This window comes from Poromitra crassiceps, assembly GCF_964638095.1.
Source record: "Poromitra crassiceps genome assembly, chromosome: 30".
Taxonomy (NCBI): Eukaryota; Metazoa; Chordata; class Actinopteri; order Beryciformes; family Melamphaidae; genus Poromitra; species Poromitra crassiceps.
The window spans coordinates 11,010,412-11,037,482 of record NC_139652.1 but is presented as its reverse complement, the minus strand read 5'-3'; the positions used below and the strand labels follow the sequence as shown (position 1 = coordinate 11,037,482).

Here is a 27,071-nt window from a genome sequence, read left to right as displayed (position 1 = left end):
AGCATTTCTCTTACCCCGACAATCCTTCAGGGGGCTTTTAGCATTTGTTCAGTCTGCTGCAGTCTCTGGAAAACATCTGATTCATTTTTAACCAGTCCCAGATGCGCCAGTGTGAGAGTGTGTGTGCATGAGTGCGAGTGAGCCTGTCATTGCATGAGAATTTGGGGGAGAATATCTGCGTCTAGAACGAGGAAAAGAAGAAACGTGTGGATTTTTTTTATTTATTTTATTTTTGGTTGATATAACTTTTTTTTTTAGGTATGAACGCAGATACGTGCGTCTCATACTGCGATATGACATCGATGGATTCATATTATGGCACATCTACTGCGCAAGGTAGGGATCACCAGGCGAACCCGTTCAGGACATTCCCGACGAGTGAAACCAAATACAGCCCCACGTACATTCCCGGGAAAGGACAGGCTTACGGCGAGAAGTCCCGGAGTCCTTTCCAGCAGGAGTGCCAGTCATTGGATGGTGCTGACGAGGGCACATTCAACAAATACCACCTCTTCATGCAGCGACCGACTTGTAAAACACCCCCCGAAGGCACCAAGCTGCACCCAGACAGCGGACACAACGGGACGCTCATTCCCTGCTATGGTGAGTCCGAATGAGAGAGGAGGTGGTGGGCATGAGGGGCAACGATCTAAACAGTCTGTGGCAGTGTTAAATGGAAATGAACGTGTGCGCATTACTGGATGACATGAAGGGACTTTGCAGTCATTAAGGGGAATTTGGGGTTCCACAATGTGAAACTGAAAGGCTATTGGTTTCTGAGAGTCAATAATGCGCCTTGTCTGTCTCAGTGAGGCTGTTCAGCCCTGCTTTATCATGGGCAAGGGAATTACCACTAACCAGGGATGCAGGGAGGGTAAACCGCACATAAACTCACTTTACGCACCTTTTTATTTACGGAATAAAATGTGCACCCACCATGTCAGGTCTCTTTCTAACATAAATTCATATAAAGTGGTATCAAACTAATTTAGGATAGCCTACATACAAAAGTTTTTCTGAAAATAGACTAATCGAGTTTTGGCTAGCATTTCCCCACCTTAGCCTATGATGTAACCGACTGGAGGTCATAGTTGACTCTCCTTTCACCACTATAGGCCTACACTGCTGATAACACCACCATCACTATTATCATGGCCATATATACAATTTGTGATTTTTTTTTGTAGACTGTTGACTGATCATGAATTGATTATAGGCCCTGTTTATGCGTCAGGGACCACGTTAAGACAGAAACAGAGGCGCACACGCGGGCACGCACTCACGCAGGATTAAATTCAAGCTCTCTCATTAAACATTAATAAAGTCAATTATCAACGACAGGTTAAGCCCCATTTAAAAGACCACTTATCTTAAAGCGACCATTGATTTTTTTAATTGCGTATTTGAAATACTGAATGAATGATATTTTGTGCATATCATAACAAAGACTTGGGGGATAAAAAGTTCACTATTTATTCAGGTTTCTATGGGTAGGTTTCACAATTATGGACCATATAATTATGGCCATTCAATGTCAAATTCAAAAAGTCTGAAGCTGCAGTCTGACTGCACGTTCACGGTCATGTTTGACATTGACAGACGAATCGTATAGGCTATTCGCTCAAAATGAAGCTTTTACAGATTGTTCAGACAATTCGTTGCACCACAAATGTTGCTGCTTAAGGTCTTTTAAAGAATACAGCCCGATTTGCTGCGCCTTTTAGGAGACGAAGTAAAAACCTATTGAGCATCGAGCATCATCCGAGGACCATGGACGCACAAGAAAGGGCCAGGGCCTAAAGGCGAAAATATGCATGAATAAAGTGTATACTTTTATATCCAAGCCAGCCAATATAATAATGTTGTACTAATTATTACACTATAATTTAGAAATTTAAATTAATTTATTGGTAAGCCTTACATAATTTTTTATTGTTTATTGTTGGCTATAGCCTATAGTATTTTGCTTGCATTGTCCTGATATTGCTCTTATTTACAGAGGAAAGCATCACTTTGGCTATATGGACAATAAGATCTGATGATAGAAACTAATGGAAGCCCATGTAAAACATTGTATTAAAAGTGATCCATGCTAAAGAGATTCAGGATTCGAAAAAGAAGCAATGGTCACTTACAAAACAGAAAATAGTTTGGCAATGAAAATACATAAATGTCTGCGCGTGAAAGTAAATCATAAGCATTAAGTGTAGCAGATGATGAAATGGAATAGTCTTAATTCTGCTCAGTGGAACCAATTAGAGTGAGGCCTAACTTATTTTTCCCCCGGCAGTAGCCAGTACCACACTTTGCCAAAACACATCCATAAAATGCAAAGCAATTTGTTTTCCCTGTGAAACAATGGGAGTCAGGTCCTGATTTTAATCTTTCATTGGTGTTTTTGTGGAGGTGAACGCAATGCCTCCAATAGATGAACGCAGCCCTGCATTGAACTGAATTGACTTGGCAAGTGCAATGACAGATCCATTTAAACACCGTCATTAAATCCTACATGTCTCCCTAGAGGAGAGCTCTGCAATGTTATTATTCAAATGTTGCTGCCAGATGAAGGCATCATGGCTCTGGGGAGGATGAGTTGGGGTCCAGCCAAAGCCTCAGGCGTCAACAGGCTTGCGCGGTTATGTGTGGTCCTCAATGGGGGATATATTGCTCAATCATAATGCTTTATCTCCATCAGCACAACAAAAAATCTTCTTATGGGAGTTTTCTGTGTGGCAACTTCAACTGCAATCTTGTCTTGTTTATATGGCAACCCAACACTTTGTGACAGTCTGAACACATTGCATTCAACACAATGTTTATAGCAAAAACAAAATAGAGATTTACCCCCCCCCCCCCCCCCCCCCCCCAGAAATGCAGCTATGCCATCACTTTGTAGATAAACACTCAAACGGTGAAGATTTAAATCAACTTACACATGAACTGATGAAGTTGCTGTATATGATGAACGTGGGATGTTTTTGGCCTATATGATCCAAGGTCATCACACCTCGTATTCATGCTATAAACTGAAAACACCTCCAAACATTCAGGCGCACAATTTCCTGTAAATCCCTTTATTACGTAGCTTGGATGATGCAGCTGTGGAGTCGCATTATTAAAATTTAAGAGCTTCCAACAGAGCGCTGTATAAACAAAACACTGCAACAGGCCATCCAAACGTTTTTGACTATTGCACCTCTAACATTTCAGGGCCTTCTGGAAGATCTGGGTTGTTTTGAGTGGAGGGAGGTCATGCGTTATTTTTAGGATGCCCATTTTAACATGCACTATTTTCTATGGCAGAGAGAATCAACATTATAATGCACTTCTACAAAATAGTGGCGGCTCAGGTTGGGGCTCTGGTCGTCAGTCACTCAGACTCCCACTGCAGTGAGGACATGGATCTACCTGGCCACACAGCAATGAATGAAATCAAAACCCTGGAGCTGATCGAGCGCTTAGGAATCTGGAGGAATGCAGGTCAGCACTGCAGGAGAGGGCCACATTAACCCAAGGCAGATGTGCATTACTGGCTCCTATAGTTATTATTCATACTCCCCAAACATCAGCCCTCCAAAGCCATGGAGAGTCCCTGAGATGACAAAGTGGGACTGGTTTACATAACCCCGTCTCAACAATACCCTGTGTCAATAAGCAGCCAGTCACAAATGGACATGGAGTTTGAGCAATGATGTGAGAGATCCAGGACGAGATGAGAGACTTAAAGTCACACACGTGTGAGAATGAGTGTTTACATGTATGGAGTTGCATTGTGATCATTATATGTATGTATGTATGTATGTATGTATGTATATATATATATAATATATATATAGATAGATAGATAGATAGATAGATAGATAGATAGATAGATAGATAGATATGGATATATAGATAGATCGATCGATAGAGTAGGGATGTATAAGGGTAGGTAGACCAATCTAAACTTACTTTCTTCAATATATATATATATATATATATATATTTATATATATATATATATATATATATATATATATATATATATATATATATATATATATATATATATATATATATATATATGTATATATACCATATATCTATATCTATATATATCTATATATCTATATATTACAATTTTAATTAAATTTTCAGTTTTGAAGCAAGTTGACAAGTAACATGTTATCCAGTTATTGCAGTCACTGAGTTATGAAGTTATGAAAAAAAAATCCATTTAGCTCCACGTTTGAGTAAGTGCAACATGGGCAAAATGTGAAAAATTGCGAGCAGATTGGGCCGGATGCGAGTGTGGGCTGTGGTTGATCCTGGGGTTTGGGTCTCGTACTGCAGCAGAGGCACAATGCAGTGCCTGTGGGGACAAGCAGATTGTGCCCTATCCTTTTTTCTAAAAGAAAATTTCGTTGGCAATTTATGTGCTTAAAAAAGTAAGTAAATGTTGGTTAACATATTTGTACAACATTGTAAACAATTGCTATTCTAAAAAAAATCAAGAGTGGGACAGCGAACATCCTGTGATATGTTAAACATTTTTCGCAGCATGTGAGAACCAAAACAAGAACCCCAAAAAGTCTTGGCAGCGTTTTAAAAGTATCCTGTCAAAATACAGTATCTCAGTACATGTTTAAAAAAAAAACTCTGGGAAGTGATGTCACAGGACATGCATGTGCTGATCACTAACACATTGTGTGCATGTTAATAATAAGCAAATGTCGGCGTGACACCTGTGATTATGCCGGTACGTGTGTGAAACAGAATAAATTATAATGTGAATGCCTGATGTGTTAACATGTATAGAGCTCGCATGAACGCTACAGCAGCATGGAAACAGTGTCGAAATATGTACAGAGGAACATTAATAAAACATGAGTATAGCACAATGAAACAACAGTTTGAAGCCTGAAACTTATGTCATCTCATAAACTTGCCTCTGAGAATATATATTTGTCTGCCTATATCTGTTCTCCTACCATGATGCTGTTCTGTGGCTCCCTCCAGAGTGGTGTGAGAGCGAGACACATGCTTTGGCCTTTATTTCCTGCCATCCCCCCACGCCCCCACGTCTCCACCCCCCCATTCGAGATCCACACGCAGGCCAGCAAAAGAAACGATTTGGAAATCTCAACCAGGTGGCAAGCATTTTGATCTTTGCCTTTGGTGTCGAGGCTGGCTCTCAGTCTGAATCTCATCTTTCCTTCGGCGATTCTTATCAGTGGACTATAAGGTCAACCTAAGCTCTTACATATAAGCACAAAACCTTTGCACTTGGCCACACAGTAACCTATTATGGTCCCCCCCCCCCCCCCAAAAAAAAAAAAGTTGAAAAGCTTGTTGACTCGGCAAGAAAAAATAAACTCCTAACAAAGCCTGCAGGCCCATGATGAAAACTATACTGGAAAGCAAAGGTATGATGATACCATTTTCAGTCCATGAATAACAATAGCTAATTTTCTTTTTCTCATCCTGCTTTAGCAGAGGGATATTAGTTCATGTTTCTTGTCTGATATATCATTTATAAAAGTCATGGGTGGGATGTAACCCGATCGTCATCCACTGACATTGGCTGCTCCATGAAGTCTGTTTTTACCTCAATTTTTTTCTCCTTTCCCCCTAACCTTCTATACGTTTGTTTACAACTGCAAATGTGATTCCAACATGATGTAGGTGGTACATGTAGTAGCGGTGTACATTTCAAACTACTGGAAGAAAGAGAGAGGCTAGTGAGAGATGATCATTAATTAGACAATACTTCCATTTTATAGAAATGTATAATTCTGTTTAACTCAAATTCCAGTTCCATTCCATTTAAAAGCAAAGGCCCATTTTTTTCCCCTTCGCAACATTTATTAGAAAACCCAAGCTTACGTTTCGTTGATGAAAAAGGTTTAGCAAAGCATGATTATAGCCAAGCAATATAGCCATATGACAAACCAAACAACAAATCAGAGTCCAATGACCTTTTCATCTTGACCTTTAGAGGTTAATCCTTCGACGATGGAATGCTTCCTAGCACTGATATATGACAACATTAACATGCTTTGATTTGTGATACAATGCATTGAGTTACAAACTACTTAAATACTCCTCCTTGAAAATAATTTTAAATACAAGAATTGTACTACTGTTCTATCGAGGTATTTTACAACCTTTATTTAAGAGTCGTGGACTTTCAGCACTGTTTTTCATTCACAACACCTCGTTACAACAATCCGACGTTTGTTCACTTTGGCACGACAATAAACTAGGTGTGGTGTAATTCCTGACAGTAGTGACGTCACGCGCGCGCGTCGGTTTATCGGGGAGCTGCAGGTTCAACGGAGAGATCCTCCCTTTTCCCACGGAATCTGCATTCCTGCATGAGCCGCTGGCATTGATCTCTCCTCAGGAACGTCTGGGGAGCCTCCCTTCTTCCACCGAGGAACCAAAAGCCACGCTCAGGTCTCAAGACTGCTGACGAAACCTCAGCCAAAATGAGTATATGAAAAGTCATGCAGGCGTACGCGTGTGCCTGCTAACCAGTAACTAATGCAGAGTCAATATTCACCTGTTAGTGGCCACAGCCAGTGAGACCATCCCGCTGTACTTGCTACTATAAGGTGTGATAACTGGAACTCCCTTGTGGCCGGACGGCCGGTCGGCTTTGAGCTTTTCGAGAGAGCATTTTAGACCACTCTGTTTAAAAGCATTCCCTTGCCTATTTAGTGTTTGGTCATTAACCCTTCCCCAGGTTACTAATTTATAGTGTTTTTTTTATTTGCCTTCACTTGACCCTCCCCATCCCATTCCATAAAAAGCGAGAGGGTGCCCTGTTGCTTTACAACCAGTTAAATTACACTTTGATGTTTTCTCTCTGTTTTCAGCGGTGATTAAATTGCTGACCCTAGTAAACATCTGACCCCGGCTAACTGAAGAGGCCTGCTGCTTGTCACAGAATTATAGCACGATCAGTCAATGCTATTTTTGTGTATTTATATATATTTACAGCAGGATCATTCAATGCTATTCTGTGTATTTATATACATTTACAGCAGGATCATTCAATGATATTCTGTGTATTTATGTACATTGAGGAATACCGACGTGGGAACAAGAGTCAAAAACACATTCCTCTAAATGAAAAAAATAAATAACAAAAATGGAGCCAATGCGAGTGGAATCTTGGCTCCCGAAAGAAAGCAGTGTGTGATGGCTGGTGTGGCAGCAGGGCTCAGCGTGCGGGAATACCGAGAGATGTTTGCGGCAAACGATTTGGAGTGGTTTAACACGAGCATGTTGTCGAGCAAAGAAAAGAGGAGTTTGGAGAGCCGCTACAGTAGGCAGAGAAACGATTTCGATTAAGGGAACACTGTTCTACATTTCTTAAGATTCCAATGCAAATATTGGCAACATCATTCAGGACCATGGCCCTTATTAACCAGTTCCACCCCCGCACCCGCTTCCCGTCCCCTCCTCAGCCCTGAGCCCAGCTGTACCCTTTTGCCTTAGCATTTACTCAGGATATGTGCCTTGCTCAGGGGCATATAGCTTGCATTTTCTCTCACAGATGCAGATTCCGAGCATGGAACCCGGAGTTGACCTGTCTTTGCTTCTTAACATTGCAGCCATACTCTTATAGCCCTGCGGCTAGAATGAAAATATTGCACCGGGCTTGAGAAATGGAGGCCAGCAGAGCAGGATGGTGATGTCAGAACATCTGCCTGCGTGGAGACCGTAAGGGGCTCTGACAGGTGGGCCACAGCGATATGAGGTCATGAACTCCAGCTGGGTGAGCTGTGTAGTTCCATTAGCGTCTCGGTCGGGGCAGGTCTGCGCCGGAGAGTGCGTGTGGGGGGGAGGGGCGGGAAGGGGGGGGGGAGGGGCGGGAAGGGGGGGGGGAGGGGCGGGAAGGGGGGGTGGAGGGGGCGTTCTGCTGCAGTCGAGCGGGATGACTATTGACATCTCAATGTGGGACGCACGAGCCAAAGGCGTCGTAATCCATGAAAACAAACACGCATGTTGCTGACAGCCACCGCCTAGCTTCATCACTCGAAAACTATTCAGTCATCGTACGGACCCAGAAAACCTCGGCTCAGAGAGCCACCAGTGCCACGAGGAGGTGCGTCAGCTCTCTCTCTCCTCCTCAGATATATCGGGGGTCTCTCGGAGAATGACAGACAGGAGGCCATTACTGGCCCCCCCCCCCCCGAACATTACGCAGAACCAAAAATGCAAAGCGACAAAAGGAAACTGCGAGTCACGCTTCAATGCAGGCACATCACTAAAAATCACACTTAGAGGCTCTATAACCCCGAAACAACTGTTGCTGGACAAAGTCAATGTTGGTCTTGCTTGCACGGCTGTTTATGTTGAGGAGACCATTATGTCCCGGGGGTTCCTGACCAATACGGTGATAGAGGCCAGGATATGGGGGCACCCCCCGTGTGCCCATGCGCAGGGAAGGCAAACAGAGAGGCTGACAGAGCATACTGTTCTTGCTGGCCCACAACCAGTAGGCCTTCAGCGTGTTCACTGTTCTCGCTGGCCCACAACCAGAGGGGCCTTCAGCGTATTTATTCACACAGCTGTTTGTTTATTGAAGGAGAAGGGACAGCTTTCTTCATCTCCCAAAAGGAAACACACGCACACACAAAAAGCCAGCGTGCCGTGCGCTGACAGGAACAGAGCACCGTCTGTCACAAAATGGAGGCGCTTGAAATTGAAGGTGACAAACACAATGTTGTTTACATCTGCGAGGCACACAGCGCTGCGGTAGCGTGGTCGGCCCGCCGTACACACAAGGCCCGCCATACACGGCTCGAGATGGAGCGGGGTTCTGTGTGGCCGCCCGGGCCGGGCGTTCAGATGGCGTGATTGAGAAACGTGAGGGAGAGAGGGGCAGAGCTAACTTACGGGGGAAGGAACGGGGCTTTGAGGGTTGTGTCACACAGGTCACAGCAATGTGTAGTGACATAAGCTTTCAAACAGAAGAGGACGTTTCTTCTCTGCACCCTTTAGACTTGCTGCATAGAGACAGGCCTTTGAACCTTCAAATACAACGTTACAGAGGTGATGTAAGCTTCGAGTCGATGTCATTCGGTATGGCTGTTGTCGAGTGACGATGAGCAGACACACTATATATGTGAGCTTTACGTGGCCTCATTCACACGCATTCAGCAGAAAATGTTGCTCTGTTGAAGGTGACAATAATAGATAAGAGTAGTAACAATAACTATTGTAGTATTACCGACAATATAATGGTCCATTTCATTGAGTTATATAATGGTCAGATAGTTGAAAGATAAGTTTGTTTGAACATCATATAAAAGTAGTTTTGTATACACAAAGTCAATTGGAAATGGGTCGTGTGATTTTTGATACTACATAAGAAAATTGCACAAATGATTAATTTAATCGGAAACCAAACTTGCTGAAATGTATTTAATTTAATGTAAGAATCAGAAGGCAGTATTGGACCCCTGGACTCCTACGCTGACGTTAGACCTACTGTCTTTCAGAGGCTAGTGGTCCCTTAAAAACAAAGTGAAGATACTATATGAAAGTAGAAGACCTAAGGCAGCGGTTCTCAACTGTTCCAGCCTCACCACCCACATTTTCGCTTAGTCATTATTAAGTCACGACCCAATTTTCAGAATTTAGCCTAACTTTGTAGCGTCATTTAGCCCCCTTCACAACAAGCTAGCATGGCATGTTGGTACCAATGGATGCCTTAAAGTCCCTGGAAACCAGAAATATTGTTTTTATTATTTAGCATTTTGAGTTCATCACATCACAGGACCCTATGTTAATAAGCCACCAGCCAAATTTGAACGATGATGAACGTCGCAAAGTATATAAATTTAGGTTTGACAGTCATGGCAAAAGTCATGACAATCAATTAGATTTTAGACTGTATTTTCTCCCGCGGACTGTGAGGGCGTGTTCCGTCTGCAGCAGGTCTTTTCCTCTCTCTCTCTCTCTCTCTCTCTCTCTCTCTCTCTCTCTCTCTCTCTCTCTCTCTCTCGGAGAAGACTGCTCGGAGGAGACCTCTCTCTCCATTAACGGAGAGAGAGAGAGAGAGAAGGAAAGAGAGATGGAGTGTGTGTGTGTGTGTGTGTGTGTGTGTGTGTGTTCGCGTGTTGCTCGGCGAACACACTCGCCGCTGCGCTGCGAGTGCACAGCGCTACTGTGTGTGTGTCAGTGTGTGTGTGCGCGCGTGCATGCATGCGTGTGTGTGATTCGATTAAATCTTATGACGTGATAAGATCATGCATTTTAGCACCGCGCGCTCCGCTCTCTTCAATGAGGAAATGGAAATCCAGACCTTGTAGAAAAGTGTCGATTTTTGGGGTTAGGGTTGAAAGTAATTCTCTCTCTTTTCTGAGACACACAATTACTCTCATAAGACCCTACATTTAATAGTTAGAAGGTTTTTGTGGATTTTGGTTTCCAGGGACTTTAAGGTCTTCTAGTTTCATATCATACCAGTACCGTCACTCTGGCTTTAAAAATGCGCCCGCTACAGCCTCTAAAAGACGGTCATTTCGGCTGCGGATGCCAGCATCCTCAATGAGTTTAACTTTTTTTCACATGCACACATCTGCGACGGCGACCCACTCAAAACGGCCCCGCGACCCACTTTTGGGTCCCGACCCACCAGTTGAGAAACACTAACCGAAGGCATCCACTGGTACCAACCCTGTCATGCTATACATATAGTGTGTCCACTGGTACCAACCCTGTCATGCTATATATATAGTGTGTCCACTGGTACCAACCCTGTCATGCTATATACATAGTGTGTCCACTGGTACCAACCCTGTCATGCTATATATATAGTGTGTCCACTGGTACCAACCCTGTCATGCTATATACATAGTGTGTCCACTGGTACCAACCCTGTCATGCTATACATATAGTGTGTCCACTGGTACCAACCCTGTCATGCTATACATAGTGTGTCCACTGGTACCAACCCTGTCATGCTATATATAGTGTGTCCACTGGTACCAACCCTGTCATGCTATACATAGTGTGTCCACTGGTACCAACCCTGTCATGCTATACATAGTGTGTCCACTGGTACCAACACTGTCATGCTATACATAGTGTGTCCACTGGTACCAACCCTGTCATGCTATACATATAGTGTGTCCACTGGTACCAACCCTGTCATGCTATACATAGTGTGTCCACTGGTACCAACCCTGTCATGCTATATATATAGTGTGTCCACTGGTACCAACCCTGTCATGCTATACATATAGTGTGTCCACTGGTACCAACCCTGTCATGCTATATATATAGTGTGTCCACTGGTACCAACCCTGTCATGTTATACATATAGTGTGTCCACTGGTACCAACCCTGTCATGCTATACATAGTGTGTCCACTGGTACCAACCCTGTCATGCTATACATAGTGTGTCCACTGGTACCAACCCTGTCATGCTATATATATAGTGTGTCCACTGGTACCAACCCTGTCACGCTATATATATAGTGTGTCCACTGGTACCAACCCTGTCATGCTATACATATAGTGTGTCCACTGGTACCAACCCTGTCATGCTATACATAGTGTGTCCACTGGTACCAACCCTGTCATGCTATACATAGTGTGTCCACTGGTACCAACCCTGTCATGCTATACATAGTGTGTCCACTGGTACCAACCCTGTCATGCTATACATATAGTGTGTCCACTGGTACCAACCCTGTCATGCTATACATAGTGTGTCCACTGGTACCAACCCTGTCATGCTATACATATAGTGTGTCCACTGGTACCAACCCTGTCACGCTATACATAGTGTGTCCACTGGTACCAACCCTGTCATGCTATACATAGTGTGTCCACTGGTACCAACCCTGTCATGCTATACATAGTGTGTCCACTGGTACCAACCCTGTCATGCTATACATATAGTGTGTCCACTGGTACCAACCCTGTCATGCTATACATAGTGTGTCCACTGGTACCAACCCTGTCATGCTATACATATAGTGTGTCCACTGGTACCAACCCTGTCATGCTATACATATAGTGTGTCCACTGGTACCAACCCTGTCATGCTATACATAGTGTGTCCACTGGTACCAACCCTGTCATGCTATACATAGTGTGTCCACTGGTACCAACCCTGTCATGCTATACATAGTGTGTCCACTGGTACCAACCCTGTCATGCTATACATAGTGTGTCCACTGGTACCACCCCTGTCATGCTATACATAGTGTGTCCACTGGTACCAACCCTGTCATGCTATACATAGTGTGTCCACTGGTACCAACCCTGTCATGCTATATATATAGTGTGTCCACTGGTACCAACCCTGTCATGCTATACATATAGTGTGTCCACTGGTACCAACTCTGTCATGCTATACATAGTGTGTCCACTGGTACCAACCCTGTCATGCTATACATATAGTGTGTCCACTGGTACCAACCCTGTCATGCTATACATAGTGTGTCCACTGGTACCAACCCTGTCATGCTATAGTGTGTCCACTGGTACCAACCCTGTCATGCTATACATAGTGTGTCCACTGGTACCAACCCTGTCACGCTATACATAGTGTGTCCACTGGTACCAACCCTGTCATGCTATACATAGTGTGTCCACTGGTACCAACCCTGTCATGCTATACATAGTGTGTCCACTGGTACCAACCCTGTCATGCTATACATATAGTGTGTCCACTGGTACCAACCCTGTCATGCTATACATAGTGTGTCCACTGGTACCAACCCTGTCATGCTATACATAGTGTGTCCACTGGTACCAACCCCGTCATGCTATACATAGTGTGTCCACTGGTACCAACCCTGTCATGCTATACATAGTGTGTCCACTGCTACCAACCCTGTCATGCTATACATAGTGTGTCCACTGGTACTAACCCTGTCATGCTATACATAGTGTGTCCACTGGTACCAACCCCGTCATGCTATACATAGTGTGTCCACTGGTACCAACCCTGTCATGCTATACTTAGTGTGTCCACTGGTACCAACCCTGTCATGCTATACATAGTGTGTCCACTGGTACCAACCCTGTCATGCTATACATAGTGTGTCCACTGGTACCAACCCTGTCATGCTATACATAGTGTGTCCACTGGTACCAACCCTGTCACGCTATACATATAGTGTGTCCACTGGTACCAACCCTGTCATGCTATACATAGTGTGTCCACTGGTACCAACCCTGTCATGCTATACATAGTGTGTCCACTGGTACCAACCCTGTCATGCTATACATAGTGTGTCCACTGCTACCAACCCTGTCATGCTATACATAGTGTGTCCACTGGTACTAACCCTGTCATGCTATACATAGTGTGTCCACTGGTACCAACCCCGTCATGCTATACATAGTGTGTCCACTGGTACCAACCCTGTCATGCTATACATATAGTGTGTCCACTGGTACCAACCCTGTCATGCTATACATAGTGTGTCCACTGGTACCAACCCCGTCATGCTATACATAGTGTGTCCACTGGTACCAACCCCGTCATGCTATACATAGTGTGTCCACTGGTACCAACCCCGTCATGCTATACATAGTGTGTCCACTGGTACCAACCCCGTCATGCTATACATAGTGTGTCCACTGGTACCAACCCTGTCATGCTATATATATAGTGTGTCCACTGGTACCAACCCTGTCATGCTATACATAGTGTGTCCACTGGTACTAACCCTGTCATGCTATACATATAGTGTGTCCACTGGTACCAACCCTGTCATGCTATACATATAGTGTGTCCACTGGTACCAACCCTGTCATGCTATACATAGTGTGTCCACTGGTACCAACCCTGTCATGCTATACATAGTGTGTCCACTGGTACCAACCCTGTCATGCTATACATAGTGTGTCCACTGGTACTAACCCTGTCATGCTATACATAGTGTGTCCACTGGTACCAACCCTGTCATGCTATACATATAGTGTGTCCACTGGTACCAACCCTGTCATGCTATACATAGTGTGTCCACTGGTACTAACCCTGTCATGCTATACATAGTGTGTCCACTGGTACCAACCCTGTCATGCTATACATAGTGTGTCCACTGGTACCAACCCTGTCATGCTATACATATAGTGTGTCCACTGGTACCAACCCTGTCATGCTATACATAGTGTGTCCACTGGTACTAACCCTGTCATGCTATACATAGTGTGTCCACTGGTACCAACCCTGTCATGCTATACATAGTGTGTCCACTGGTACTAACCCTGTCATGCTATACATATAGTGTGTCCACTGGTACCAACCCTGTCATGCTATACATATAGTGTGTCCACTGGTACCAACCCTGTCATGCTATACATATAGTGTGTCCACTGGTACCAACCCTGTCATGCTATACATAGTGTGTCCACTGGTACTAACCCTGTCATGCTATACATAGTGTGTCCACTGGTACCAACCCTGTCATGCTATACATAGTGTGTCCACTGGTACCAACCCTGTCATGCTATACATATAGTGTGTCCACTGGTACCAACCCTGTCATGCTATACATAGTGTGTCCACTGGTACTAACCCTGTCATGCTATACATAGTGTGTCCACTGGTACCAACCCTGTCATGCTATACATAGTGTGTCCACTGGTACTAACCCTGTCATGCTATACATATAGTGTGTCCACTGGTACCAACCCTGTCATGCTATACATATAGTGTGTCCACTGGTACCAACCCTGTCATGCTATACATAGTGTGTCCACTGGTACCAACCCTGTCATGCTATACATAGTGTGTCCACTGGTACTAACCCTGTCATGCTATACATAGTGTGTCCACTGGTACCAACCCTGTCATGCTATACATAGTGTGTCGGGAAGGGAGCTAAATAACACTCCAAATTTACACTACGTTTTGGCGAGGGAAAACTAACATGGCCATTTTCAAAGGGGTCCCTTGACCTCTTACCTCAAGATATCTGGATGAGAATGGGTTCTTCTAGGGATACCCACAAGTCTCCTCTTTATAGACATGCCCACTTTATGCTAATCCCATGCGTTTGTTGTTGTTGCAAAAACCATGCAGTTTATAAATGCGTTATTCTCACCTATTATATTTGAATATTTCTGCATACCGGAGTCCCTAAACTTCCTGGAATTGCGTAAATGAGGTATGACTGGAAACCTGAGACGGTTGTGGATTCAATGAGTCCATTTGTATTCATGTGTGATGATGTTAGTCCCAATAGTAGCCATTCCATTGCGGTGAGACCATTTTCCAAACTTGACCTCACTGTATAAAATGACCTATTGTGACCTCTAGGATCATCTCACAGCCTCATGAACTTTACAACCACAAACTAGAGACCTAGAGGGCAGCAGCTCCAAAGCTTTTCTGACTCATGGCTAGTCTCACAGTAGCCAGCTGTATAGATATCTACGTCTGGTGCAAAACTCTTGAAAAGTGGTTAAAGAGCATGGTGCAGGTTAAAAAAAAATCTGAATTAACATTTTGGGCTCATGATTACAGTGAAAACACTCCAAAAAGACAAAGATCCCCCCCCTCCCCCACAGGCCCCCAGGGTATAAATATGGAGGAAAAGGTGGCATTTTATAAATGGGCGTGTGACATAACAACAGGAGTGACATCAGAAGAGGAGAATGTTCTGCTGGGGCTGACACAGGGATGCAAAGTCATGGAGAGTGAAAAAAGGTGACAGATACCAGGGCAGACTTAAAACCACTCAAAAATCCTCATATTTTGGGCTGAAAAATGTGACTGTCACCTAAAGATGACTATTTTGCATCCCTGTGACATCATAAAAGGTAGTTCCATGAAATGGACCAGTGCCCCCTGCTGGTTACAAAAACTAGTCTAAACGCAGCTATGTGTGAATGAAAAAAAGTTTTTTCCCCCCAAATCCCATTGCTATATACCCCTTCCACATATTAATGCAATGTGGTCTCCAACCTGCACCATGCCCTTTAAGGACCAAAACAAAATGCGTGACAGACATATGAATTGACCAACCACAGATGGCGTGGCGCAGAGAGCCGGACTTCCATGACAGACCAGCCAATTAAGATTTCCCCACATGATTTCTGATGGCAAAACCCCTGAAACGCTGACTGACTTGTGATTCAGACCCTCGGTTGCTGGAAGCGTGCTGATGTAAGACGGTGGGTCTGACCACGTGAGATTACCTCATGGCGCACTGGAACATCTCAAAAATGTCCGCGGCCCACATCTGAGCATAAACAGTACAGAGGCCAAATAATGCGTTCTCAGAGCACTTTTTAATAACAATAAAAGGAGCTGTCCATCAGCACCACACACAAATCACAAGCCAAAAGTGTGGGTCTGTTGTTTCCACCCCACAAAGATAGTCATGTTTTGCAAATGATTTGGTGGCTCACTTGCAATACCTTCACGGCCCACCGGTTGGGAATGGCTGACCTAGGGCGTTCAGGGGATGTATGGCTTTCCAAGGGTTATTCTAGAAATATAAATAATATTATTCTATAAATTATAGAATGAATGAGCACGTATCAAATGTAGGGGGGGAAAACATGGTCATGTTTAGTTCTATCATGGGAAGGGGTATCTCAAAAACAAAAGGATTGCATCCCCCCCCCATCTTTGAAATCACAATTCCGTCCCTGTCCCACAGTGTCCCAGAGGGGTAAAAAATCATAACGCCCCTCTCTCTCTCTCTCTCTCTCTCTCTCTCTCTCTCTCTCTCTCTCTCTCTCTCTCTCTCTCTCTCTCTCTCTCTCTCTCTCTCTCTCTCTCTCTCTCTCTCTCTCTCTCTCTCTCTCTCTCTCTCTCTCTCTCTCTCTGAATCCCATGCATGCAGCTAAAGACAACAGTGGCCTGACAGAGTCGGAGTTGCCCCCCAACGGTGACCCTCCCGGGATGGAAGGCAGCTACCTGAACCTGAAGGAGCCCGGGGCGAAGGGGCCGTCGGAGCGGCCGGGCTCGGACCTTTGCAGCCCGCTGGACAAAAGCGAGCCCGAAAGCAACAAGGGAAAAAAGAGACGCAACCGCACCACCTTCACCAGCTACCAGCTGGAGGAGCTGGAGAAGGTCTTCCAGAAGACACACTACCCAGACGTGTACGCCCGCGAGCAGCTGGCACTGAGGACCGACCTGACAGAGGCCCGCGTGCAGGTGAGTCGCACAAGAAGAACACAAGCAGCCTCCACCCGTACACAATCTTTTGGTGCTAGTAAACAGATTCTTCTATTATTTTTTACCTCAGTGATTATGAGTGTTTTACAGTACTGCAGTACCACCTGGTATGGATGCCTGTCTGTTACCTTAAAATCACAACTACTTAGACAGATGAATATTTGTTCAAAAATTGTAGGTAAACCACTGCCTAGTCTATATGAGTCTACATATGTCAACAGTGTATTGAGGTTAGCTAGAAATATTGCCTCAAACACTAATCATGTGTTACATGAAGAATATGAACTCCTGCCCTCTGGCAGGAGATACTTAATTCCAACTTTCAAGAAGGTCAGACTAAGAAAGTCCTTTATACATCAGTCGATCCTGAGGCTTAATCAAGAACATGGCCGAGGGTCAGTGGAGCAGTGACCAGTGCTCTCTGTGTGCCGTATGTGTGTATGTATCTTTGTATTTTTGGTTTTGTTCTCTTTGTCATGTGTTTGTGCGTGGGACTGCCGCTGTCTTGGAAGACAAATTTCAGTGTGAACTGACAATAAAGTATATCGTATCGTATCGTATCGTATCGTATCGTACACCCCAAACAAGATGTAAGCTGCGCTGTGTCACTCAGTGTAGTCCTCCATGTTTGCGTGTTAATATTCACTCTGGGAACTGACGGGGAGAGAGGGGCTGAGAGAGTTAGACTGGCACGTTGACAAAGATTGTTGGGAACAGCAGACAGCAAGGCCTATTGTTCTCCATCTCTCTTTCTGCCTGCCAGATCAGATCAGAGTGGGATGGCTGGGACGGAGGGAATACTCGGCTCTTCGCTCTTGCACGCTGCAGACTCTGCGAAAGAGGGGTCAAAGGCCAAGGGTTTCTCCCCAGCACTACCATGTTCCAACTACTTCACAGCACAACTTTGGAGGCAGGCAGGGAGGGGAAAAACACATGGGAGGTGGAAAAAAAAAGAAAAGTCATCAAAGCTATTTGGCAAGGATATAAAAAAACACTTTGAGATGCCAGTTCCAATTTCCAAGCGTAGTCTGTGACATAAGTCAGGGACAGAGAACCTGGCCTGGTCCTGTGGTGGTACAGTAAAATAAGTACATTCATGTTTCATATTCACACAGACCCATCTATGCCTCCCCAGATGAATATAATTAACTTCCCAGGTCTGACAGGCAACACAGCAGACTCTGTTGAGTCACTGGTGAGGTTTGACCCGTCGTTCTAAAATCAGCCCTTAAATACGCACGCAATCAAGACTAAAGCCCACAATTTCTTCTGAAGGTCCGTCAAGACAAAGTCCAGGGATAGCCAATTGTTGAATACTATAGGGCACTCGAAAGTTTGGCAAACGACCGTATAGAATCCTTTTCATCTCAGCAAAACAACACCCGTCGAAATCCAACGTACAGATGTTTTCTGCCGAAATACCAAATGTCAAGGCCTTTCCCGTTTCATCTTCAATTTGATGGGGCGAACGTCTTCATAAAGTCGACTACAACCGTTTTCTATAATCACATCTCCCGGACGTCCATAGCGCCACTAAGTTTATTTAGCGCAATTAACTCTGAACCCTCAGACGTGAACTTCGCCGTGCCGCCTGCGTTTTTTTATGGAGACGAAGGCCTGCGTCTGAGTGACTGCTGAGACAGTCTATCAATCGCCCGGGTCCCGGATGACAGAGATGAGGTGAGACGGCTGAACTTCAAAGCTGCCCTCCCTCTCTCCCTCCCCGCCTGCCGGCTCCAGAGCATAAATAAAGCTCTTTAATGGTCTGTAAGCTGCCTTCTGCTGTCAACGTCTTTAGCAATTACTGTATCACCGCCAAGCACTTTTGAGCTCCCAGAGCTTCGGAGCCACCTTCTCCGCAGATGTCTGCTAGATAAAATAAACACGTATAGTAAAGCGTTTGCAGTCGGTAAACTAGATAGACGTGCCTTTGTCTCCGAGAGAATTATATAGAATATCCTATTGGGTATCATCATCATCACACAGGATGCTTCGCTTGTTGTTCACCGTGAGAAAGAATCATTCGTCATGTTAATTGGAACGATAACGTGCAAAGACACCGTTGGCCTTCCTCCCTAAAGAAACTCGAGAGTTTCTGTTGGGGAATAAGAAAGAGGCACGCTGGAGCAGTGAAGGACACATCTGACTTCACAATGTTCCCTGGATGATCTCTCCCCCAAACTATGTGGCGTGGCTCTCAGTCCTCCTGCCGTTCAAAGGCAAGCACAGCATCGAGCATATACCCCTCTGTGAAACATGACACACTCAAGTACTCAGAGGCACACGTGTGCAGTACCCCGAGACCAGGAAAGGGGGCACACGTGTGCAGTACCCCGAGACTAGGAAAGGGGGCACACGTGTGCAGTCCCCCGAGACTAGGGAAGGGGGCACACGTGTGCAGTACCCCGAGACTAGGAAAGGGGGCACACGTGTGCAGTACCCCGAGACTAGGAAAGGGGGCACACGTGTGCAGTACCCAGAGACTAGGAAAGGGGGCACACGTGTGAAGTACCACACGACTAGGAAAGGGGGCACACGTGTGCAGTACCCAGAGAATAGGAAAGGGGGCACACGTGTGCAGTACCCAGAGACTAGGAAAGGGGGCACACGTGTGCAGTACCCAGAGAATAGGAAAGGGGGCACACGTGTGCAGTACCCAGAGACTAGGAAAGGGGGCACACATGTGCAGTGCCCAGAGACTAGGAAAGGGGGCACACGTGTGCAGTACCCCAAGACTAGGAAAGGGGGCACACGTTTGCAGTACCCCGAGACTAGGAAAGGGGGCACACGTGTGCAGTGCCCAGAGACTAGGAAAGGGGGCACACGTGTGCAGTACCCCGAGACTAGAAAGGGGGCACACATGTGCAGTACCCAGAGACTAGGAAAGGGGGCACACGTGTGCAGTACCCAGAGACTAGGAAAGGGGGCACACGTGTGCAGTACCCAGAGACTAGGAAAGGGGGCACACGTGTGCAGTACCCAGAGACTAGGAAAGGGGGCACACGTGTGCAGTACCCAGAGACTAGGAAAGGGGGCACACGTGTGCAGTACCCCGAGACTAGGAAAGGGGGCACACGTGTGCAGTACCCCGAGACTAGGAAAGGGGGCACACGTGTGCAGTACCCCGAGACTAGGAAAGGGGGCACACATGTGCAGTACCCCGAGAGTAGGAAAGGGGGCACACATGTGCAGTACCCAGAGACTAGGAAAGGGGGCACACATGTGCAGTACCCAGAGACTAGGAAAGGGGGCACACGTGTGCAGTACCCAGAGACTAGGAAAGGGGGCACACGTGTGCAGTACCCAGAGACTAGGAAAGGGGGCACACGTGTGCAGTACCCAGAGACTAGGAAAGGGGGCACACGTGTGCAGTACCCAGAGACTAGGAAAGGGGGCACACATGTGCAGTACCCCCAGACTAGGAAAGGGGGCACACGTGTGCAGTACCCCCAGACTAGGAAAGGGGGCACACGTGTGCACAAACATTGCTTGTTTATATATAAGAAGGTTGGCCCTGTAAGTGAGAGTGAGTCTAAAACAATGCATTCGTTTGTGTTTGACTTTGAAAGTTGTATATAACATTGTAAGTAGTGTGTGTGTGGTGTATGTGCGTGTGTGTGTTTGGGTGTGTGTATGGTGTATTGTGTGTGTGCGTGTGTGTTTGTGTGTGTGCGTGTATGTGTGTGTGCGTGTATGTGTGTGTGTATGTGTGCGCGTGTGTTATGTGTTGTGTGTGTGTATGTGCACGTGTGTGTGTGTGTGTGTGTGTGTGTGTGTGTGTGTGTGTGCGTGTTTTGTGTGTCCGCTGCTCCAGTCTGCACGCCTCTGAAAGGTCAGAGGGGTTAGCTGCGGAAAGCCAAGGGCTTAGGCGTCAGGAAATTAAACATGAAATGAAAACAAGCTCCAGTTTGAACATTCTCCCATCTCACTTTCCAATATCCCCACTTCCCCTCTCGGACTTAAAAGGGAGGAGGGAGAGAGAGACACAGAGAAGGCTGGCGGGGGAGAGAGAGAGAGAGAGAGAGAGAGAGAGAGAGAGTGGCTGGGCTTAAACACGGGGTGGGAGTACGACAGAGAGAGATAAGAGCAGAGAGCTCGCTCACTCCATCACAATTAAACTGACCATTAGGTAAAGCAGATCAAACGCTGGCGTCTCATTGGGAAATCTGAGCTCTGAAATACTTCATGCAGCATTCTGACCCTACCTGTTGACAAATCAAACACCGCAACTCTGTAGAAAAGATGGCTCTACTCTACTGTGCGTGTTCTGTTTACCAATCCAATCAGGCCCTTTTGTGTTGGGGATTAGATTTGGAAAGCGGTGATGTTATGAGCTCAGATGACCCAAAAGAACCAAAGGAAAGACTTGATGAACCTTCAACAATAATAGACCTCCAATCCTCCTGGGGGACCAGAACACAAGACTCCAAAGCCCCTCCAAACATATGATCTAATTCAAAGGGCAACAACCCCTCACCTTGACATTGGGGTTCAGCCACAACCGAGCTATCAGCTTACCCCCCCCCCCAAACTCACCAGCTGACCTGTGAGCTGTCCCCCCAAACTCACCAGCTGACCTGTGACCTGTCCCCCCCAAACTCACCAGCTGACCTGCGGAATGTTGAAAGTCAGAGGACATTTCTCTACGTCAGCAACATCTATATGTCCCCAGGCAGGATGGCCATATAAGGTATTTTCTTTGAAAAAGAGCCAACTAGCAGTTTTATAGGGTTATAATCCACTCTATCCCCTCAGTAGAACCCCATTATGAGATTATATTATCCTGCACACTTTGCTCTTGTGAAATTCACAACTTTTGCAAAATTGCTACCCCCCCCCCCCCCCCCCCCCCCTCCCGGCCCCGCCCACTGCTGGGTGTTCTGTGTGTGTGTGTGTGTGTGTTAGAGAGAGAGAGAGAGAGAGAGAGAGAGAGAGAGAGAGAGGGAGGGGATTTGAAGAGGTTGAGTGAGGGGAAATTGCATGTCAAGGACTGTGAACACCACAAACTGATTGGGCTGGGAATCATCCCACAATTCCAGTTCAAACCCCTGTGTGTGTGTGTGTGTGTGTGTGTGTGTGTGTGTGTGTGTGTGTGTGTGTGTGTGTGTGTGTGTGTGTGTGTGTGTGTGTGTGTGTGTGTGTGTGTGTGTGTGTGTGTGTGTGTGTGTGTGTGGAGGCTGGATCTGTGTGGAGGCTGGATCGCTCTCTCTCTCTCTCTCTCTCTCTCTCTCTCTCTCTCTCTCTCTTGCTCTCTTTGAAGAAGTTCCCCCTTCCCTCTCGAGAGGATAAGATTCAGACAAGCAACAAAATAAATACACATCAACATGTGGAGTCTCTGTGGAGTGTGTTTTTCTATTTCTCTAGCATTGAAGACTGGATCAGCCTACGGTACGACTTTGTGTGACGGAATGGAAGGAACGCAGGGGGAACATTATCATAAGACAAGAAACAACACATCAGGCTAGAGAGTTAAATACAGTATGTGTGGTATATGTTCATCAACGGTATTAAATCATACTATTATTTGTTGTAATGCATTTTATATTAGACCAGATATGATATTTAATCGTACATCACGCCACATCATAAGTTATTGATTGTTATTTGGCCAAACCTGGCCTATTACACATTTTAAGAGGACAGTTAGGTGGCAATTTTTTTTGATCAGTCATAAACCAACTTAAACTCAAAACAAAACAATGCTGATTTATTTTGCCCATGATCTCTCACACATATCCAAAAACTCTAAACAGTTTTGCAGACATTCATTGAGTTTGACAGTTACTGAGAGTTGCTTTGAGTTCAGTTGTGGACCAGTGATGGCATTTGTGCATGAATGACATCACTGGTCCACAACTGAACTCAAAGCAACTCTCAGTAACTGTCAAACTCAATGAATGTCTGCAAAACAGTTTATAGTTTTTGGATATGTGTGAGAGATCATGTGCAAAATAAATCAAGCATTGTTTTTCGGTGGACTTCTCCTTTAACATTTGAGAACTGAGATGAGGAAAAATGGCTCCTGGTGAGGCATAATAATAATAGCTAAGACCATAGCAGGATTACCACATGGGCAGAGTGGAAATGTGCCCAGGGCCCTGAAGCAATGGGGGCCATTGGCCTTAAGATTTATATTTTATTTTTATTTTTTGATAACGTTAGATGTAACATTATAGCCTACATGCTGTACATGTATAGAACAAAACAGACCTAAAATGGCAGTAATTTAATTTAATATAATTAATGCTAATAGCGTGATCCTCCCACGTGCTACGTCCTGCCGGTGGTCCCCGCTGTCAGGTGAAAAGAAGCGGCCGGCAACTGCACATGTATCGGAGGAGGCATGTGTGTGTCTACGGCTCTCCCCAGATCAGCAGAGGGGGTGGGGCAGCAGAGGCAATTGGCCAAGTACAATTGGGGAGAAAATAGGGGGGTTAGGTCAGAAAAAAAAAATAATAATAATAATGCTGATAATGAATATTATTATATAATATATTTAAGCAATATAGCATGAGAGCCAGTGTGTTGTGGCATATATATCCCGCTGATCAGCTGTTATCCCACGAGGCCTGCGGCCTCGTGGGATAACTGCTGAGCAGCGGGATATATGCCACAACACACGCAGCTCAAGTGCTATATTGCTTTTATAAAACGGTTTCCAAGTATGATAATATAATAATAATAATAATACTATAAGTCCGACTGGCATGGCATTCTGATAGAGTCAGTTGAAACACTACTGTAAGGCGGGACCTCTAGCAAGAAGATAGACGTGTGGGTGATTTGATTGGATCGTTCTGGAGACTGAAGTTGACATTGGCCAATCCTGGCGCTTGCTGAGAAGCTGAGAGCTTTCTGCAAAGCCCGACACCAACTAACGTTACGTCTTATTTAGAAATGCGGGGTTAACAGCCTTTTTTTTGCAAAGTTGACATTGGCCAATCCTGGCGCTTGCTGAGAAGCTGAGAGCTTTCTGCAAAGCCCGACACCAACTAACGTTACGTCTTATTTAGAAATGCGGGGTTAACAGCCTTTTTTTTGCAAAGAAGACATTAGCCCACGTCTATTCTTGTACAAAACATAATTTTCTGCGAAGTATTAGTAAAGTTATAAGAAGAAGGATCTGACAGCTGTCTCCGCCATTTTGTTTTTTCTACATTGTCATTTGAGGTAACCACAGCCTTTTAGTAAGAGAGTTGCGCCATCATGCGTCATGGCTCTTCAAATAATAATCAATGGCCATGGGTTATGAGAGTGGTATACGGTATTTATACCATGGCTGTGAACCAATCAGATTGCTTGATTTGAGAGAGCCGTTTTATAAATATGAATATAATTTCAATGCTGTGTGGTTGTGGGTTATACTATTGTGCGACCAAACTCTGTGTGCTTGGGGAGGGCACACCGCAGTGCAAATGTGCTATTTGCGTGTGCAGGTAGGGAGGGGCCCGTGGCAAGTTTGTGTCCAGGGCCTGTGGTCATGATAATCCGTCCATGGCTAAGAGAGACAATGTCATTCATGTCCAACAGCTCTTTTATTTGGATCACTACATTGCACAGCATTGCACAGTGGATACTAACACAAGGCTACACTTGACCTCTATACAAATGACGTGTACTGGATTCTTCTCAGCGTGTCCTGCACATCTTCACTGCAAACTAAACTCCCTCCTCATCTGCCTCCCTTTCAATCTCCATGAGCTCTGCGTTCCTCTGATGTCTTCCATGCTTAAGGAGAAGTGGACTAGGGGGGCCCTGCACTCGGTCTGTCAGCAGGCACTGAAAACACACCCCTCTCCGCAATGTAGTACTGTATGTCCATCAAGCTCAAGAGAAAAATATTTTACCCGGAAAACACCTCAAAGTATTTGACTCGATATGCACAAAGAAACACAGATAAACACAAGTATTTTTTGGTCAAGTGGTTTACGTTTTGTTTCATTGCATTTGTGATGCAGAGGGATTCCCCCACTGTATCCCATTGTGTTGACATGTGGGGGAGAGCACACCTTCTCTTCCCAGTGATTTATGAACGGCTACAGGCCCAGATGTGGATCTGTCGACGCTGGCAGCCTGAAGGGAGGCAGACGCCTGTGTATCAAAGGGGGTGAGCTGAAACGTGCAGCGCCAGGGGTTACCCACCATTTTCACATCAAGAGCACTTTTTAAAGACACGTCAAGTCTTAAACCTGTGGCTGGGCTTTCATGTGCGGCACAATTTATTGGCTCCACTGTCTTCAGTTTCTACGGGGTCCGTTTCTTACTCGGTCTCGACGCAGAGCAGATCGAGCGGATGGTTCCCGTTTTCTGCGGGACGATATTGAAGGTTCTAGTTGACAGTTGTATATGAAATAAGAGTTTGATTTTGACGTTTTGTTAAGGCAGTGTCCAGACTGTTGCGATGCATTTTCCTGATGGATTGCGCTCCTTTGCAGGTGTGGTTCCAGAATCGCCGAGCCAAGTGGAGGAAGAGGGAGCGTTTTGGCCAGATGCAACAGGTCCGGACGCACTTCTCCACTGCCTACGAGCTGCCCCTCCTCACTCGGCCAGAGAACTACGCACAGGTACTGAAGATACTTGCTCGGGGAATCATCGTAAACCCGTTGAAAAGGGTGGAGGTCAGCGACGATGACCTTTACGTTTCAACATCCTGAAATAAACGGTGCATCTCTCCACCCTGGACAGGCGTTGTTATCGTTCGTCTCTTAATTCCTCTTCCTCTTCCTGCAGATCCAGAACCCTTCGTGGATCGGAGGCGGCAGTGGAGCGTCCCCGGTGCCCGGCTGTGTGGTGCCCTGTGACTCCGTGGCCTCCTGCATGCCGCCGCACCCCCACGGCCCTGGAGGGGTCTCTGACTTCCTGGGCGTGTCCAGCCCGGGGAGCAGCCACATGGGACAGACACATATGGGCAGCCTTTTCGGGGGTCCCGGGATGGGCGGGGGTATCAATGGCTATGATCTCAATGTCGATCCAGACCGCAAGTCCTCCAGCATAGCTGCTCTGCGCATGAAGGCCAAGGAACACAGCGCAGCGATCTCCTGGGCTACATGATGTCCCAACCTGCCCCCCCCGAATAGCCCCCTTCTCTGGAGCAGCCGTCGCCGAGCGCCGTGGGGGAGGAGGGAGTTTGCCTTGACAGCACTAACGATAACCCAGGTCAAATGAACAGGGAGAGAGACTGTGGAGATAACAGAGGCCATCGCAACGGCCATTGCAACCCGCGATAACAACCGTGACTAATGACAATCAGCAGATGCTGAGAGTGAGAGAACTAGAGAGATGGTACTTAGATGAAGATGTTACTAAGGAATTATTGATTCCTTGATCTCTCAGGTCTTGTGGAAATATCGGGACTAGTCCCTGATGAAATGGGTATCATTCAATGATCGATAATGAAAAGTTACAGTAAAATAAGCAATGCCATAAACATGGTGTTAAACAGGAGATTTACAAGGACCTAAGTGCCAAATCCAGCCATATCATATTTTAGTTTACCGAATTAAGCTTGGTTTACGAGATGAATTACTCCCCTTTCCCTAAATCCTTTCCTAACACCCCCGGCATTGGCAAGTCAATTAGGTGACAACGCGACGACTACTTTGACATGAGTGGTCGTTCTGATCTTTTAAGAAATTCGACATTGCGGGCATATTGGCAGTAGTGAACCAAAATGGAAAGACTTAAATATCTCAAATTGAGCCGTGATCCCACTCGGTGAAGGAGAAACCTCCATGGTGTGTAGACAGATGTAGAAGTTATTACCAGTGTTGGGAATAACTAGTTACTAAGTAACTAGTTACTGTAACTTAACTACTTCTTGCAGTAACTAGTAATCTAACTAATTGTTTTTCAAATTTAGTAACTCAGTTACAGTTACTAAAATAGTAACTGGGCTAGTTACTAGTTACTTTAGGACATGAC

At 45.5% G+C, this 27,071-nt stretch overlaps 1 protein-coding gene across 1 annotated transcript; it reads left to right on the top strand.

Moving 5' to 3' along the window:
• Nucleotides 1-260: 260 nt before the first annotated feature.
• Nucleotides 261-26,201, top strand: alx4b (ALX homeobox 4b; the record flags this gene model as incomplete). Its single annotated transcript, XM_083663218.1, is given in 4 exon segments — nt 261-603; nt 25,586-25,605; nt 25,607-25,714; nt 25,881-26,201. Coding segments are annotated over 4 exon segments (792 nt in total).
• Nucleotides 26,202-27,071: the final 870 nt, after the last annotated feature.